The sequence below is a fragment of the Ictidomys tridecemlineatus genome, chromosome 11 (assembly GCF_052094955.1).
Source record: "Ictidomys tridecemlineatus isolate mIctTri1 chromosome 11, mIctTri1.hap1, whole genome shotgun sequence".
NCBI lineage: Eukaryota > Metazoa > Chordata > Mammalia > Rodentia > Sciuridae > Ictidomys > Ictidomys tridecemlineatus.
The window spans coordinates 24631469-24648885 of record NC_135487.1 but is presented as its reverse complement, the minus strand read 5'-3'; the positions used below and the strand labels follow the sequence as shown (position 1 = coordinate 24648885).

The following is a 17417-nucleotide window of genomic DNA, read 5'->3' as shown; positions in this document are numbered from 1 at the left end:
AACACCAAAGCTGAACATAGTGGCATGTAGCTGTATTCCTGGCTACTCAGGAACTGAGGCAAGAAGATGGCTAACTCAAGGTCAGCCTGGGCAACATAGCAAAACCTTATCAGAAAGGAAGAAAGGGAGGGAACCAGCCAAGTGTATTGGCACACATATGTAATACCAACAACTCAGGAAGCTGAGGAAGGAAGATCTCAAATTTGAGGCCAGCCTCCACAGTTTAGTGAGATCCTGTCTCAAAACAAAAAATATAAAGGGCTGGGAATGTAGCTCAGGAGTAGAGTGCCTCTGGGTTCAATCTCCAGTACCATAAAAGATAAAAGAAGGAAGGGAGGAGGGAGGGAGGGAAGGGTCTCCAGAGAGTTTACACTCTATCCTCTCTAAGAAGTCTGTAAGCACAAGCAAGATGGTGGCCATCTAACACGGCAAGAGAAGAGGCCCCAGAAGAAACCACCTAACTTATAGACATATTAATCCTGAATTTCCCAGCCTCCAGAACTGTGGAGGAGAAATTTCTGTTGTTTAAGTCACCCAGTCTATGGTATTTTGTTATGATAGTCCAAGATGACTAACACAATGGTCACATGACTTTCAACAGGATGCCAAGATCATTCAATAGGGAAAGAAGAAACTTCAATAAAAGGTCAAGGTCTGGGGAAATTGGATATCAACAGACAAAAGAATAAAACTGAATACTTAACTCAAAATGAACTGAAGACCTAAATTAAAGAGTTAAATTCTATGGTAGGGTAAATATAGATAATAACATATATTTTCTAACAGCTAGTAGAAAGGAGTTTTAATGTTATCACCACAAAGAAATGATAAACATTAGACAAATATACACATATTAAAATATCACATGGTTCCCCATAAATATGTATAATATTTGTTAATTTAAAAAGGAAAAAATAAGTTCTAAGATACTTAGAAGAAAACATGCACAACCTTGAATTTGGCAATAGTTCCTTAAATATAATACCAAAGCCTAATTAGGCTACAAAAGAAATACAGATAAACTGGACTTCATTAAAATTACAAAGTTGAGAAGAGAACCTATGGGAGAAACTCTTTACTAGCTGTTCTTCTGACAAAGAACTAATATCTAGACTATATAAAGAACTCAAAAACCTTACCACACCAAAAAAATCAAATGACCCAATTAATAATGAGCTAATGAATTAAACAGACAATTCCCAAAAGAAGAAATACAAATGGCCAATAAATATATGAAAAAAGGTTCAACATTATTAGCAATAATAATGCAAACCAGGGGCTGGGGATGTGGCTCAAGCGGTAGCACGCTCGCCTAGCATGCGTGCGGCCCGGGTTCGATCCTCAGCAGCACCACATACCAACAAAGATGTTGTGTCCGCCGAGAACTAAGAAAAAATAAATAAATGTTAAAATTCTCTCTCTCTCTCTCTGTCCCCCGCCCCTCATTCTAAAAAAAAAAAAAAAAAAAAAAAAAAGCCGTTCTTTAAAAAAAAATAAATAAATAAAAAATAATGCAAACCAAAACTACACCGAGATTTCATCTTACACCAGTAAGAATGGCATTCATCAAGAATACTACTAATAATAAACACTGAAGAGGATGTAAAGAAAAAGGAACACTTTTACACTGTTGGTGGGATTGTAAATCGGTATAACCACTATGGAAATCAATAATAGAGGTTCTTCAACAGATTAGACAAGAAACTACCATATGATCCAGCTATACCACTCCTTGGTATTTATCCTGAAGAATTAAGGTCATCAATCAGGTGCAGTGGTATATGACTGTAATCTTAGAAGCTGAGAGTCTGAGACAAAAGGATCACAAGTTCAGGACCAGCCTCTGCAATTTAGCAAGGTTCCAAATAATTTAGTGAGACCTTGTCTCAATGGTCAGTTGGGTTGTTTCCACTTTCTGGTTATTGTGAATAATGCTGCTATAAACATTGGTGTATGATACTTTACACCAGTGATTCAAGCAGCATTATTTACAGTAACAAAATAATAAATGTTGGTGAGGTCATAGGGCAATAGGATCAACTTCATGCATAACTAGTGGTAACAGAAAATGGTACAGAACCTATAGAAAATAGTTACACAGTTCCTCATCAAGATAAAGAAAGAATTCCCATATTACCCAGCAAATCCAGGATCAAAATCAAAGTCTTGCACAATAGCCAAAAGGTGAACCTAAATGGATAAGAAATGTGGTATACACACATGCCGCAGTCCAGCTGCAGCAAAATATCCGGGAGGGGGCGGGGTGACGAGCAACTTGTGTACATTGATACAGCAGGAGTGGGAGCCGTTTATTGTAGGACAGGAGGGGTATATATACATTACACAAAGCTTATCTTAATCAACATAAACTAGATACAGCAGTCAACCTATAAGGAATCTCCATACTTAATGGCTTGCTGTCGTTACTTCACAAACCACTCCCTCTGGCAAAATGCCAGGCGCCATCTTGACTTGTTTACAGACCCTAACACACACACACACACAATGGAATGTATTTTCAGCCATGAAAAGGAAAATTCTGACACATGCTACAAATGGATGAAAATACAATGCTAAGTTAAGTAAGTCAGACACCAAGGACAAATGTATGATTCCACTTACATGAAATATCAAGAATAGGCAACTTCATAGAAACAAAAAGTGTCTAGATTCAAGTTTACCAGGAAGAGTGAGGGACTATAGTGAGTTATTGCTTAATATGTCATATTTCTATCTAGGGTGAAACAGATAATGGTGATGGTTGTACAACTCTGTGAATATACTTAATTAGCCAATGAATTACACAATTAAAATAGTTAAATGGTCAGTTCTGTGTATTTTTTTTACCCTTTCTGACAAATAATTGTATATAATTACAGGGTACATAATGATGTTAGGATATGGCTGGGGTTGTGGCTCAGAGGTAGTGCACTCATCTGGCATGTCTGAGGCACTGGGTTCAATCTTCAGCACCACATATAAATAAATAAATAAATAAATAAAGGTATTTTATCCATCTACAACCAAGAAAAATATTTTTAAAAATGATGTTAGGATATGTGCATACAGTGTGAAATGACTGAATCAAGCTACCTGACATAACAATCACCATAATACCTACCTTAACTCCAAATTTCAACTCTTCAACCAATATCTCCCTATTTTCCCTGCTCTCCAGGCTCTGATAACTACCTTTCTATTGGGCTTCTATGAGTTCAATTGTATCAGATTCCACATATAAATGAGAAAGACAACAATTGGTTGTCTTTCTGAATCTGCTTTGTTTCACCTATGCTTTAACATATTTTAACATTTAAATCTTGACTCTAACTGCTTAAATATAAAATTACAAGGCTAGGCATGTATGGTACAATGTTTGTCTTCATGTATGCATGAGGCCCTGGCACCCCAGCACCAAAAATTAATAATGAGTTTTTGAAAGGACCCTAGTACCAACCTTAAAGACTTCTATGAACTAGTTAAATTCTCATCCCCTAAAGATATGACTACCCAAAAACTTGAAACACGATTTTAGTTGGAATAAAGTTCTTTGCAAAACTAATTAAAGTAAGGATCCTGAAGCAGGATCATTCTGGATTAGGGTAGGAGACAGAGAAAAGAAACTCATTTGAAAACAAACTAAAGAAATGACACCACAAATTAAGGAATATCAGAGGCTACCAGTGGTTCAAACAGATTCTTTCCTAGGGCCTTCATAAAATAGGCTTGCAAACACAATAACTTCACACTTCTTTCAAAGCTGAGATGATACTTTTTTTTAATATTTTTAAACCACCAAATTTATGGTGATTTGTTATGGCAAATATAGGAAAATACTACAGATTTTAGTACATAAAAGAGTGTTAGGTCATGGCATTTGCAAGTAAATGGATAGCATTGGAGAAGATAATGCTAAGCAAAGTTAGCCAATCCCAAAAAAACAAATGCCAAATGTATTCTCTGATATAAGGAGGCTGACTCATAGTGGGGTAGGGAGGGGGAACATGGGAAGATTAGATGAATTTTAGATAGGGAAGAGGGGTGGGAAGGAAAAGATGGGGGCAGGGGATTAGCAAGGGCGGTGGAATATGATGGACATCATTATCCAAAGTACATGTATAAAGACTCGAACTGGGTGTCAATATACTTTATATATAAACAGATATGAAAAATTGTGGTATATATGTGTAATAAGAATTACAATGCAGGGGCTGGGATTGTGGCTCAGCAGTACAGCACTCCACTAGCATGGGCGGGACCCGGGTTTGATCCTCAGCACCACATAAAAATAAAGGCATTGTGTTGTGTCCATCCACACCTAAAAGTAAATATTTTTTTTTAAATTATAATGCAAAAAAAAAAAAAACACAAAGTACATGTATAAAAGGCATGAACTGGTGTGAACATGCTCTATATACAAAGATATGAAAAACTGTACTCTACATGTGTAATAAGAACTATAATGCATTCCGCTATCGTGTATTAAAAAAAATCAATAAAACTAAAAAAACTAAAGTGTGTTAGGGGCTGGGGACTACAGCTCAGTGGCAGAGCACTTGCCTATCATGTGTGAGTCACTGAGTGTGATCTTTAGAACCACATAAAAAAATAAAATAAAAACATGCTGCCCATTTAAAAATTTTTTTTAAAGTAGAGTGTTACCGGGTTGGGGTTGTTGCTCAGCAGTAGAGCGCTTGCCTAGGACGTGAAGGGGGCTGGGTTCAATCCTCAGCACCACATAAAAACAAATAAATAAAATAAAGGTATTCTGTCTAACTAAAAAAAAAAATTTTTAAAAAGTAGAGTGTTAGAACAGAAAAACCTGTTCCAAATTATGAATGTGGCTTTCCAACTGGAAAATGGATAGAATAATTTTGAGAAGCATGATTTTTTTATAAAGTACAGAACTACCTTGAAGAGATGATTGGCAGAAATATGGATGTTAAAAGCAATTCTGGTAAAGTATCAAAAGGATGGAAGGAGCCAGTAAGAAAAACTTCCATAATCCTAGAAAATACAAACATTATGAACAGAATGTTCTTTATAAACACTATGGTTCATATCAACATTTTATGTAAGGACATTTCTGTTGCGGGTCTCAGGAAATAAAGAGTAATGGCAGAAAACTTGGCTGAACTGGGTTTTACTATTGAGTAGAAAGCAAAACCTGTTAAGTAATGAACTTGGATATTTACCCTTAAAGAAGTCCAAGTAAAGTGTTGAAGATGCAGCTTGGTTTCTCCTTTCTGCTTATAGTAAAATAGAGAAATGCAAGAAACTGTTACTCAAAAGAAACAACTCTTGATTTCACGTGTGAGGCTTCCAGATTTTCCAAATTGAAAAGGATGCTTAAATTAGGCAATTCACTATCAGAAAAGCATGTTCTAGAGAGAGTCAATGGTCTGGCTAGATAACCATTTGCAGAAGATATTAGCTATGTGACTCATGGATCCAATCAACCATCTCCATAGAAGGCAGAAAAAAGGATGGTGTTATGTGGAAAGGATTTGTGAAGACTCCAGTTTTCTTTGTTGTGGTTGTTTTATTGGTCTAATCAATTATACACAATAGAAAGCTCTTTGACTCATTGTACACTAATGGAACACAATTTTTTTTCTTTTTTTTATTAGTTATTCAAAACATTACAAAGCTCTTGACATATCATATTTCATACATTAGATACAAGTGGGTTATGAACTCCCATTTTAACCCTGTATACAGATTGCAGAATCACATCGGTTACACATCCACATTTTTATATAATGCCATATTAGTAACTGTTGTATTCTGCTACCTTTCCTATCCTCTACTATCCCCCCTCCCCTCCCATCTTCTATCTCTACCCCATCTACTGTAATTCATTTCTCTCCTTGTTTTTTTTTCCCATTCCCCTCATAACTTCTTATATGTAATTTTGTATAACAATGAGGGTCTCCTTCCATTTCCATGCAATTTCCCTTTTCTCTCCCTTTCCCTCCCACCTCATGTCTCTGTTTAATGTTAATCTTTTCCTCCTGCTCTTCCTCCCTGCTCTGTTCTTAGTTGCTCTCATTATATCAAAGAAGACATTTGGCATTTGGAGCACAATTTTTCACTTCTCTGGTTGTACGTGAAGTAGTCACACCATTAGTGCAATCATACATGTACCTAGGGTAATGATGTCCGTCTCATTCCACCATCTTTCCTTCCCCCTTGCTCCCTCTCCCCCTCCCCTTTGCCCCAAAGTTCCTCCATTCAATCCATGCCCCCCCATTATGGATTAGCATCCACTTATCAGAGAAAACATTCGGCCCCTGGTTTTTTAGAATTGGCTTATTTCACTTCATATGATATTCTCCCAACTCCATCCATTTACCTGCAAATGCCATAATTTTATTCACTTTTAATGCTCCACTGTGTATATTTACAACAGTTTCTTTATCCATTCATCTATTGAAGGACATCTAGATTGGTTCCACAGTTTTGCAATTGTGAATTGTGCTGCTATAAACAATGTAGTAGCTGTATCACTGTAGTATGTTGTTTTTAAGTCTTTAGGGTATAGACTGAGAAGTAGGATAGCTGGGTCAAACAGTGGTTTCATTCCAAGTTTTCTAAGGAATCCCCACACTGTTTTCCAGATTGGTTGCACCAATTCGCAGTCCCACCAGCAATGTGTAAGTGTGCCTTTTCCCCCACATCCTTGCCAACACTTATTGTTGCTTGTATTAATAACTGCCATTCCAACTGAACTGAGATGAAATCTTAAGAGTAGTTTTGATTTGCATTTCTCTAATTATTAGAGATGTTGAACATTTTTCATATATTTGGTCAACTGTATATCTTCTTCTGAGAAGTGTCTGTTCAGCTCCTTAGCCCATTTACAGATTAAACTGTTTGTTTTATAATGGTGTGGAACTCTAAGATACATAAAGAGGAATATTGTCCCAGCAAAAACAATGCTAGTGGCAGAATCTGCACTAGCCAAAAGCCCCTGCCGAGGAGCACTTGGAGAGGAAGCAGCCAGGGGTCTAGCCGGCTGCAGGACCAGGGACCAAAGCCATCATACATTCCCGCCCTCCACAGTGGGGCCTCCAAGTGGTGCTGGAGGTGCCTGGGGACCCCTGGTTTGTGGAGACCACTTTTCCGACCTTTTAATCACTCTCTTCAATCCACACTTTCTGCCCTGCGCATGATGTGTGCTGCACCTTGCCAGACCTCCCAGAAGGTAAACCGCAGGGCATGAAGTATACTAGAGCTTCTCCTGCACAAGGCTGCGAGACCGAAAGTTCATTCTTTTCCTCAAGAGCAGGTCACACACTACAGCCTGGCGTCCACCACCTACCTAGCTGTATGATCCAGACTAGTTACTTCCCTTTCCTAAGCTTTGGTTTCCTTACCTGTGATTGAGACAGACAAAATGCCTCACTCACCCAGTCCCATGTTCTATGAAACAGTGGACCAGAAAAGGGATGCCATGAAAATATTGTTATAAAATAAAAGAGCTAAAAGACATAGCAATAAACAAACAAAAAACCAATGTTAGCATGTACTGAAAGAAACGGAAGCGACAAAATTGGGGGGTGGCGCCTGACATCTAGGATTCTGTAAGAGCAAACAGAGCTACTCAGTTATAACCATGTACTTCCCTTAACAACAACAACAAATTAAAAGGCTAGCGCTATAGCTAGGTGATGCAATGCTTGCCTACCAGGCAAGAGTCCCTGGGTTTGATCTTTACACATACAAAAAAAGAATGAAGGGGCTGGGTTGTGGCTGAGTGGTAGAGTACTTGCCTAGCATATGTGAAGCACTGGGTTCGATTCTCAGCACCACATATAAATAAGTAAATAAAATAAAGGTCCATCAACAACTAATAAAAATATTAAAAATGAAAATATTAGAAGAAAAAAGAACTTTTTAAGGCAGAACACAAAGAAGCAGATGCCAGAGAAATAAGCTCAACCCAGGTGTCGACAGAACCTCCAAAGACCAGAAGACACAGGACCAAGTCACAAAAGATTATTCCCAGGCCTTTAAATGCAGAGAAATTTGTCCTCCTGGGTCTTAAACTTATTTATGATCCGAGTACCCTATTTTTCCCATTTTCTTTCTTTTAAATGCCTATCTAGTTTTTTTTCCACAAATAAATAGCATGGGAAAAAAGTACTGGCAGTATATAGTACTGAGGAGGATGGCTAAGGTTAAGAAAAACTTAACAGACATATAAACCAAATAAAATGTATAAATCTTATTTGGACACTTATTTAAAACAAACAAAATACATATTGGCTGCACCAAATTGCAACCCCACTAGCACTGTATGAGTGTACCTTTTTCCCCACATCCTCGCCAACACTTATTGTTGTTTGTATTCATAATAGCTGACATTCTGACTGGAGTGAGATGAAATCTTAAGGATAGTTTTGTTTTGCATTTTTCTGATTGCTAGTGATGATGAACATTTTTTCATATATTTGTCGATTGATTGCATATCACCTTCTGAGAATCGTCTGTTCAGGTCCTTGGCCCGTTTATTGACTGGGTTAATTGGGAATGAAACTACCATTTGCCTCAGCTATCCCTCTCCTCAGTCTATACCCAAAGGACTTAAAAACAGCATACCACAGGGACACAGCCATATCAACGTTTATAGCAGCACAATTCACAATAGCTAAACTGTGGAACCAACCTAGATGCCCTTCAATAGATGAATGGATTAAAAATGTGGCATATATATATACAATGGAATATTACTCAGCAATAAAAGAGAATAAAATCATGTCATTTACAGGTAAATCAATGGAGTTAGAGAAGATAATGTTAAGTGAAGTTTCATCTGATATAAGGAGGCTGATTCACAGTGGGGTAGGGAGTGGGAACATGGGAGGAATAGACAAACTCTAGATAGGGTAGAGGGGTGGGAGGGGAAGGGAGGGAGTATGGGGTTAGAAATGATGGTAGAATGTGATGGACATTATTAGGCAAAGTACATAGATAAAATCAAGAATTGGTGTGAATATACTTTGTATACAACCAAAGATATGAAAAATTGTGCTCTATATGTATAATAAGAATTGTAATGCATTCCACTGGCATATACAAATTTTAAAATTAAAAAAAAAAACGTATAAAAGGACATTTAAGGGCTAGGATTGTGGTTCAGTGGTAGATTGCTTGCCGCACACTTGTGAGACACTGGGTTCGATCCTCAGCACCACATTAAAAAAATAAACAAAATAAAGATATCATGTCCATGTATAACTAAAAAAGTATTTTTAAAAAAGGACATTTAAAGAATCAGAGAAATCTAAACATAGACTGAATCAAAAACTCTTTATTTTGTTAGCTAAAAGAGTATTGTGTCTGTATTTGTTAAAAGTTCTTACCTGAACTGGGTGCAGTGGTACATTCTTGTAATCCCAGAAACTCTGGGAGGCTAAGGCAAGAGGACTGCACATTCAAGACCAACCTCAGCAATTCAGTGAGGCCTTAGGACTTTAGCAAGACCTTGTCTCAAAATAAAAAACAAAAAACAGGGCTGGGGATGTGGCTCAGTGGTGAAGTAACCCTGGAGTTCAATTCTCAGTACCCCGCAAAAAAAGTTCTTACCTGTTAGACACGGGGGCTGGGGTTGTAGCTCAGTGGTAGAGCACTTGCCTAGCATGTTTGATGCACTGGATTCAATCCTCAGCACCACATAAAAATAGTAAATAAAATAAAAGTATTGTGTCCATTTATAACTAAAAAAAAAATTTTTTTAAAAGAAATACACACAGGATTATTTATAGGTTAAATAAGGAGATGCCTGATAGTTCCTTGAAAGTACTTCAAGCAAAAAGAGGGAAAAGGGGAGGGGAAGAAATGAGAAGTTAGAAAAGACAGCAATGGTAAAATGCTGAAAACTGCATAGCTATTAAAACAGGTTAATAGGGGGTTTACTTGTATTTGATATAGAATTATGAAACTTAAGAAAATTTTTAAATAATTTGCTTATAAATGTAATAGCATGCATGTCAGAATATATATAAAACCGGGCACAGTGGTGCACACCCATAATTCCAGCAGCTCAGGAGGCTAAGGGAGAATTTAAAGTTCAAAGCCAGACTCAGCAACTTAGCAAGGCATTAAGAAATTTAGCAAGACCCTGTTTCAAAAGAAAAAAAGGCTGGGGATGTGGCTCAGTGGGTAAGCACCCCTGGGTTCAATCTCCAGTTTAAAAAAAAAAAAACAAAAAACAAAGAAGAAAGAAAGAAAAAATAGACTTTAATTTTAAGACATGGGAAATGTGAAAATAGATGAGCGCATATGATCCTTGACCTCCAAAATCCTACATTGGTAGGAAGAGTCATCCTAGATAGGCAAAAAAAAAAAAGTACTATCTTTGGTCAAAAGCAGATAATTCAAGTGTGGTATAATCCCAGCAACTTGGGAGGCTGAGTGAGGTAAGAGGATAAGAGGATCATGTCTTCAAAATATTTAGTGTATATTTTCTAGAAAAGAAATATTGAGTTGCAAAGACTTTTTTTTTTTTTTTTTTTGGTGCTGGGGATCAAACCCAGAGCCTTGTGCATGCAAGGCAAGCACTCTACCAATGCAAAGACTTTTTGATCTCAAGAAATTATTTCTTAGGGGAAATAATTATTTCTTTTTTTTTTTTTTTAGAAAGAGTGAGAGAGGGGGAGGGGGAGAGAGAGAGAGAGAGAGAGAAATTTCAATATTTATTTTATAGTTATCGGCGGGCACAACATCTTTGTATGTGGTGCTGAGGATCGAACCCTGGCCGCACGCATGCCAGGCGAGCACGCTACCACTTGAGCCACATCCCCAGCCCCAAGAAATAATTATTTCTTAGGGTCTTGCTAAAGGCAAGGTGAGGAGGTACAGAGGGTGAATAATGGGTACCAAAACACAGAAGTTAGTAAACTCTAGTGTTCTATGGCACAGCACAATAGAATTGATGCTTCCTGAGAGATGATTTACAGCAATACAATTTAAATGTAATTCAAATTATTCTAACATCAATAAATTCCACACTAAAAATTCCATGCTTTTTTCTCAAATGAAAATGTAAATATCAATTATGAATATACTGAATTCACAAGTTTTAATTTCATGTATATCCAAAAATAAGATTTTATTATTTTAATTATACTTAATTTATATACTTAATTTAATACAATTTAACTGTATTTATGAGGTAGTGTGATATTTCAATACATGTATACAACATGTACTGATCTAATTAGGTAATTAACATTTTCATCTCATTACTTTCTGGGAATGAATAACAAAAATGTGGTATGTGTCAAGTGGAAGAAATGATTTACAGTAGAGGGGGTAGAGAGAGAAAAGGGGAGGGGAGGGGAGGGGAGGGGGGATAGTAGAGAATAGGACAGACAGCAGAATACATCCGTCACTAGAACGGCAATATGTAAATCAATGGAAGGGTAACTGATGTGATACAGATATCTGTATACGGGGTAAAATTGGGAGTTCATAACCCACTTGAATCAAACTGTGAAATATGATATATTAAGAACTATGTAATGTTTTGAACGACCAACAATTTAAAAAATGTGGTATGTGTATACAATGGAATATTAATTATTCAGCTATAGAAAATAATGATATCCTAACATTTGCAGCAAAATGGATGGAACTGCGGGGGGGGGGGGCAATACGTCCAACAAAAAAGTTGGACACAAAGAAAATATTTTGTGTTCTCATATGTTGATGCTAAAAAGAAAATCTATCTGAATTAGTGATTACTAGAGGCTTAGAAAGGCAAGGTGAGGAGGTATAGAGGGTGAATAATGGGTACCAAAACACAGAAGTTAGTAAACTCTAGTGTTCTATGGCACAGCACAAGAGTCTGTTATATATTTTATGAATAACTAGAAGAAAGGAAGTCAAAGGCATCAAACAACTTTCAAGCAATCCTTGATTCTGGTTTAGCCCATTATATTATGATCTCATACAATTCTCAATCTCAGTTTCCTCATTTACAAAGTGGGACAATAACAGTGACAATCTCATGAAATTAATGAGGACTGAAAAATATACTATATATAAAATATTTAGTATAAATGACTAGCAATTAAAGGTTTATAAATACCAAATATTATTATTATTTACAGATGTCTCTGCTTGATACAAAACAGTAAACACTGTGAAAACAACTCAGGATCATTGTCCACCAGAATGACCTCTTTAAATGGTCTCTATACAAAAAACCAATGCACCTCCCCCCCCTTCACCTACCCATCCCCACAAATGGGGACTGAACCAGGGCCTCTGCACATGAGGCAAGCATACTGAGCTACCTCCCAAGACATTTTTACTTTATCTTGAGACAGGGTCTACACTGCCTAGACTGGCCTCAAATTTAAGATCCTCTTGCCTCAGACTCCCAAGTAGCTGTTTTATAGGCATGCACCACTATGGCTATGACGCATTCTTAAAGCAGATTATTTATTCTATATACATTTCAACTGCAAGTATTTTAATACGTACTTCTGTGTTCTTATGTTCTTAAGTAAAACATTTTACAAAAAAAAAAATTTTAATTAAAAAAAATTCATGACAGAATTAAGAGTGATCAATCTTTTGTAATTATTGTTATAAAATATTAAAATAATAAGAAATTTAAAACTATACTCTCCATAATCCCATTAACTAATGAAATCAAAGCTTTCATTTGTTTACGTTATTTCCTATTCCTTATCTTTATGCATGCCCAATTTTTACATATTAAAGGAACATTTTATAGCCTACATTTTCATTTAACATAATACCACAAGAATACTTTACAAAACTTTCACCCTTATATTCTTTCCTTTATCATCTCTACCCCTTGAAGATAACCAATGATAACAGCTTCACAAACATCGTTCACCACTTTCTCTTAAGTCCATACACATACTAGTATACATAGACATATACATGGTAAGAGGGAAAAAGTTTAATGTTTTTACAAAAATTTGAAGCATATTACTTATAGATATGCCATCTATTTTTTTAGCCACATCATTTATACCTTGAATTTATATAAAGGGAAATTTAAGTATTCAAAGAGACCTATTAGACTAATAATATATACATTAATAAGAAAACTTTGAAAAGATATAGGGATTTTGCAAAAAAATATGGCCACCAGATTTAGACCTAACATATTATTTCATCCATGCATAAATAATGACTATATACAAGCCTAAACAAATCTCAAAACCTATTTTAGAAAACAAAATCATTACTATATTTAAAAAATTCATAATACGGCAAAAATACCCTGACTTCAGTATACGTGAATGTAATATTGGCCTTCACATATAGATAGTAGAATATAAACAACCTGGTTCTCTCTGTAACAGAGTCGACTGATGGATATTAGTGCTGATCCACTCACATACTCACCTTCTTCATTTTCACAAACTGAGAGATTGGCATTCAGGTATAATCTGATTTCAATCAAATCAATCTGGCCTAATTAATATCTATTGTTAAGAAAGGCCCACAAACAGGAAAAGAAAACACCATACAGGTCCACAAAAAATTTAAGATTAAACCAACAGTCACTCTCCCATCTAAACAATCTTAGAACGATTAGAAGCTATCCCTTGATTTGGACCCACAGGAGAGAACTCTGAAGCATAGAAAATGGTGTGAAATATTTACTGAAGACCCCAAAAGTACAAAGCAGAGAATGGGGTACCCAAACTATATAGCCTCTTCTGTAATAGGTAAACTTTTCTTACTAGAAGTTGATAAAAGCCTTGGAGTTCCTATAACATAGTGATCATAAGTACTGGAGACAAAAAAAAAATAGTAAAAAGGGCTCTACCCTGAAGCAGTTCACAATTTAGCAGAACCTCCAACAATGTATTATCCCAAATGACCAAAAGTAACATAGTCCAGGGCCCAGCATAGACTTATCAATGAGCATAGGTACTCAACAATTTTCTTGCAATTTATGATTATAAACATCAAAGGCAACAAGCATCATAACATAGTACCATTTCATCAATGCAATTTCAGATTAAATAATCTAATAGTATTATCCAGGTCTATGTAGTTAGTTTGCTTTAACTGCCTCAACGCAGTCAAATTATTTAAAATCAACTTACACTACACAGTCCCACTAATCTGTTTGGCGTTTACCCATGTAATTCACGTGGAGTCTCTCTCTCTCACACACACATATACACACACACACAAAATAGGGGGAAAAGCACTTGTACCATGTAAAAATATCCTGCTGAACATTCTAACTAAATACCAACAACATAATGGACTATGGATGATATTGAAGATATGAATTTGCAACACCCAAAATGAAAGCGGTAAAATGATGGGTAAACCCTATACAAGTGCTGCACACCTTATGTGTTTGTTATTAAAAATAACACTTGTGGGGGGGGGCTGGGGTTGTGGCTCAGTGGTAGAGCACTTGCCTGGGACGTGTGAGGCACAGGGTTGGATTCTCAGCACCGCATATAAATAAATAAAGATCCACTGACAACTAAAAAATAATGCTTCAACTGCAACCAGTGTGACACCTTCAAATGTAACCTAAGAGAAAGAACATACTTAAAATCTAGTCTAGTTACCAATGTACATAGATGTTTTCTAGAACATTCTAGAACATCCTAAATGATGAATAACAAAAAATTAGTTGCGACAGGATGCAGGATCTCCCTGAATTAAACATTACACACTTAAACTCATCCTATATATTTTAATTGGTAGACCATACTGCCATATGCATTGAGGATCCAACTGAAAATCCATCACAGCTTGCAGAACAATTTAAAATTTCAAAATACATGCATTCCATACCCAATATTTATATTAAATGAACTACTCAGTCACACCATTCAGTTTAACTTGCTTTATGACTAATTACTGATTGAGAAGAATGCAACATTTTGAAATCCTAATACCATCAACATTAAATTTTAATTGCTCAAAATACAATGACATGTATTAAAATAAAACTACTGGTGAGTGGATAGATAAGACAGATGAAATAAATATGTGATAAAATAAATGTTTAGTTAAATGATGATAGCAGAATCCAGATGATTGGGCTTTATGGATGCATCCTGAATTGGATTGTATTTTCAATTTTGCTGGAAAGATATATTTTTCCTAATGTCTTGTTGGAAAAATTATTTGACACTTCTTTGGTTATTTATTATTTAAACTTTTAAGATGAGAAACACAGATTTAAAACACTCCTAAGTGGCATCCTGGATAGAACCTGGGTTCGAACCTGGGTTCAAATCCCAGTTCAAAACTCTTAACTAGCAGGGCACGGTGGCACACCCCTATATTCCCAGACGCTCAGGAGGCTGAGGCAGGACAAACACGAGTTCAAAGCCAGCCTCAGCAAAAGAAGGCGCTAAGCAACTCAAGAGAGACCCTCTCTCTAAACAAAATACAAAATAGGGCTGGGGATGTGGCTCAGTGGTCCAGTGCCAGTGAGTTCCATCCCTGGTAAACACTCCCCCCCCACCCCCCACCCCCGCCAAACAAAAAAAAAAAAAAAAGAAAAAGACATTTTAAATAAAGATTAAGTAGCATTTTTTTTTTAACCAGGTTGGCTTAACACTAATTGGTGATTTTCAGACCATTCCCAAAAGGAAGATTCCTGATGGGAAACTTACGGCTTAACATGTTGGGGGGTGGGAAGTAATTTAAAAGAAATATCTGAAAAATATTACTCAATTGATAGTATTGTTCTCCATCTGAAGAAAACCACTTAGAATCAAATAAGAAAAGTTTCAAGGCAAAGTTTAAAAGGCATTCAACAACTCCTATGTAGAATTAGCTTCACCTATGCAGGCTGGTTGGGGACATCCTTGATATGACTAAACTTGTCATACTCTTCCACGTTCCTAATTTCAGGGAAATGAAGATAGATGAGGACCCAACATGTGCAAGTGCCAAAATCTTTCTCCTAAATCAGAATAGGCAAGGATCCCACTTCTTCACAGGTAAGACTTTGGTCTTGATAACGGTTAAGAGGGGGAGGGGAAAGGAGGCAGAAAATGAATTCGCGATGGTGTTCCTGAAAACCCTCCTGGTTGTTGCTCTCGAGACCCCCTCCACGACTTATTCCCGCCACCACTACCCCCACCTGACCTCTCCCCAGTGAAACTTCCACGGACTCTCATTCACTGAAGATGTGGTCGACGTTCTGACCCCTTCCCTCCCTGGGCCCCCAAAACACACTCACCCGCCCCCCTTGCTGGGGGCGGGGGGCGACGCAAACAACCGCCCCCGCCCCTCCCCCCAGCAACCAATCTTTGTCCCACCTGCAGAAGGAGCGCTCGCCGACGCGCTCCAGCCCCGAGGTGATCGCGGACCTGCCCGCGACCTCCCCGCGCCGCGGGCGGCGGCGCCCCCTGCTCCAGCACCGGCTTGGCCCTTCGCCCGCCGCGGCCCCGGCCCGGCCGCGCCCCGCCCCCCGCCGCCCGACTTCTGCCTCACCTCACCTACCCTCTTTCGGGGGCCGGACTCCACCTCTCTTTCCGCCATGTTGGGCCCCGCTCGGAACCGCTGCGGCTCCCGGCGCGGCAGCGGCACCGCTCGGCCCCCCGGCCCCCGCCCACACTGCAGACACGGCCGCCGCGCGGCAGCTTCCCGGACCCGGCCGGGCCTGGCGCGCGAGTGAGGAGGGGGCGGATGCCGCACGCGCAGCCACAGATCCCGGGGTCCCACGGGTGTGCGCGTGGGCGGGAGGGCCTGCCCGGGTCAGGGGGGGCCGGGACTCGGGGGGTTAATGGCCTCCAAGGGGCCCCGTGAGTAGGATTATTTTCTCTCAGAGAAATTCCTCCGCCTGCGGTTTCTTAAAGGGATCACCAAACCAGCCCCTTGCGCGCGCCCCTGATGCGCAGGCGCACCATAAGCCCCTCCTCCCTTTCCCACCAAGCCCCCGGTCCTGAGCGTGCGCGGTGAAGGGCCCAGGGTAGGCCAAATCCTGCAAGTCTCTTTGCTGCCAGCAGCTGCTCCCACCACTCAACTATGGCCGCTCCCTTAAAGGGACCATGACGTAGTGATGAAGAAAGAATGAAAGAAATCAATGAAAGGACAATCTGGAGGACTGGGTGAAATGTCATTGAGGGGTCCACATCACCATCTTACACCTGACTACAGAGCTGCTGTTGAAAAGATAAAATGTTGATGAGCTGAAGTTCTCAGTGGACCTCTAAGCTTGAAGAAGCCCAACCAGTAAGGGTACAAGACAGTCATCTCAAGAAAAATTGGCTTCCCTACCTGTTGACAGCCTGATTGAAGCACAAGGCAAGGAATATCAAGGACCAACTTCAATAGCCTAACCTCAAAATCAAATCCTTTAGTGATTTTGAAGACTAACAAACAACTGGAGATAATTTCCTCAATTACTATTATGTAGTGTCTACCACTACAATATC

At 38.4% G+C, this 17417-nt stretch overlaps 1 protein-coding gene across 7 annotated transcripts in view; it reads right to left on the bottom strand.

Moving 5' to 3' along the window:
- Zmym4 (zinc finger MYM-type containing 4) overlaps nt 1-16872 on the bottom strand; it is a 145714-nt gene extending 128842 nt beyond the window's left edge. For 2 of the 7 annotated variants that reach the window (XM_078025900.1, XM_078025898.1), the window contains exon 1: nt 16483-16622. Coding sequence is in view for 1 of the 7 variants with exons in the window: in XM_005317794.4 (XP_005317851.1) it covers nt 16483-16521 (39 nt within the window). In the remaining 6 variants the exon portion in view is untranslated. Of the gene's footprint in view, nt 1-16298; nt 16413-16482 lie in introns of those variants that run through there. The other 5 variants (XM_040288361.2, XM_078025899.1, XM_005317794.4 and 2 more) reach the window with 4 other exon arrangements.
- Between the last annotated feature and the right edge of the window lie 545 nt (nt 16873-17417).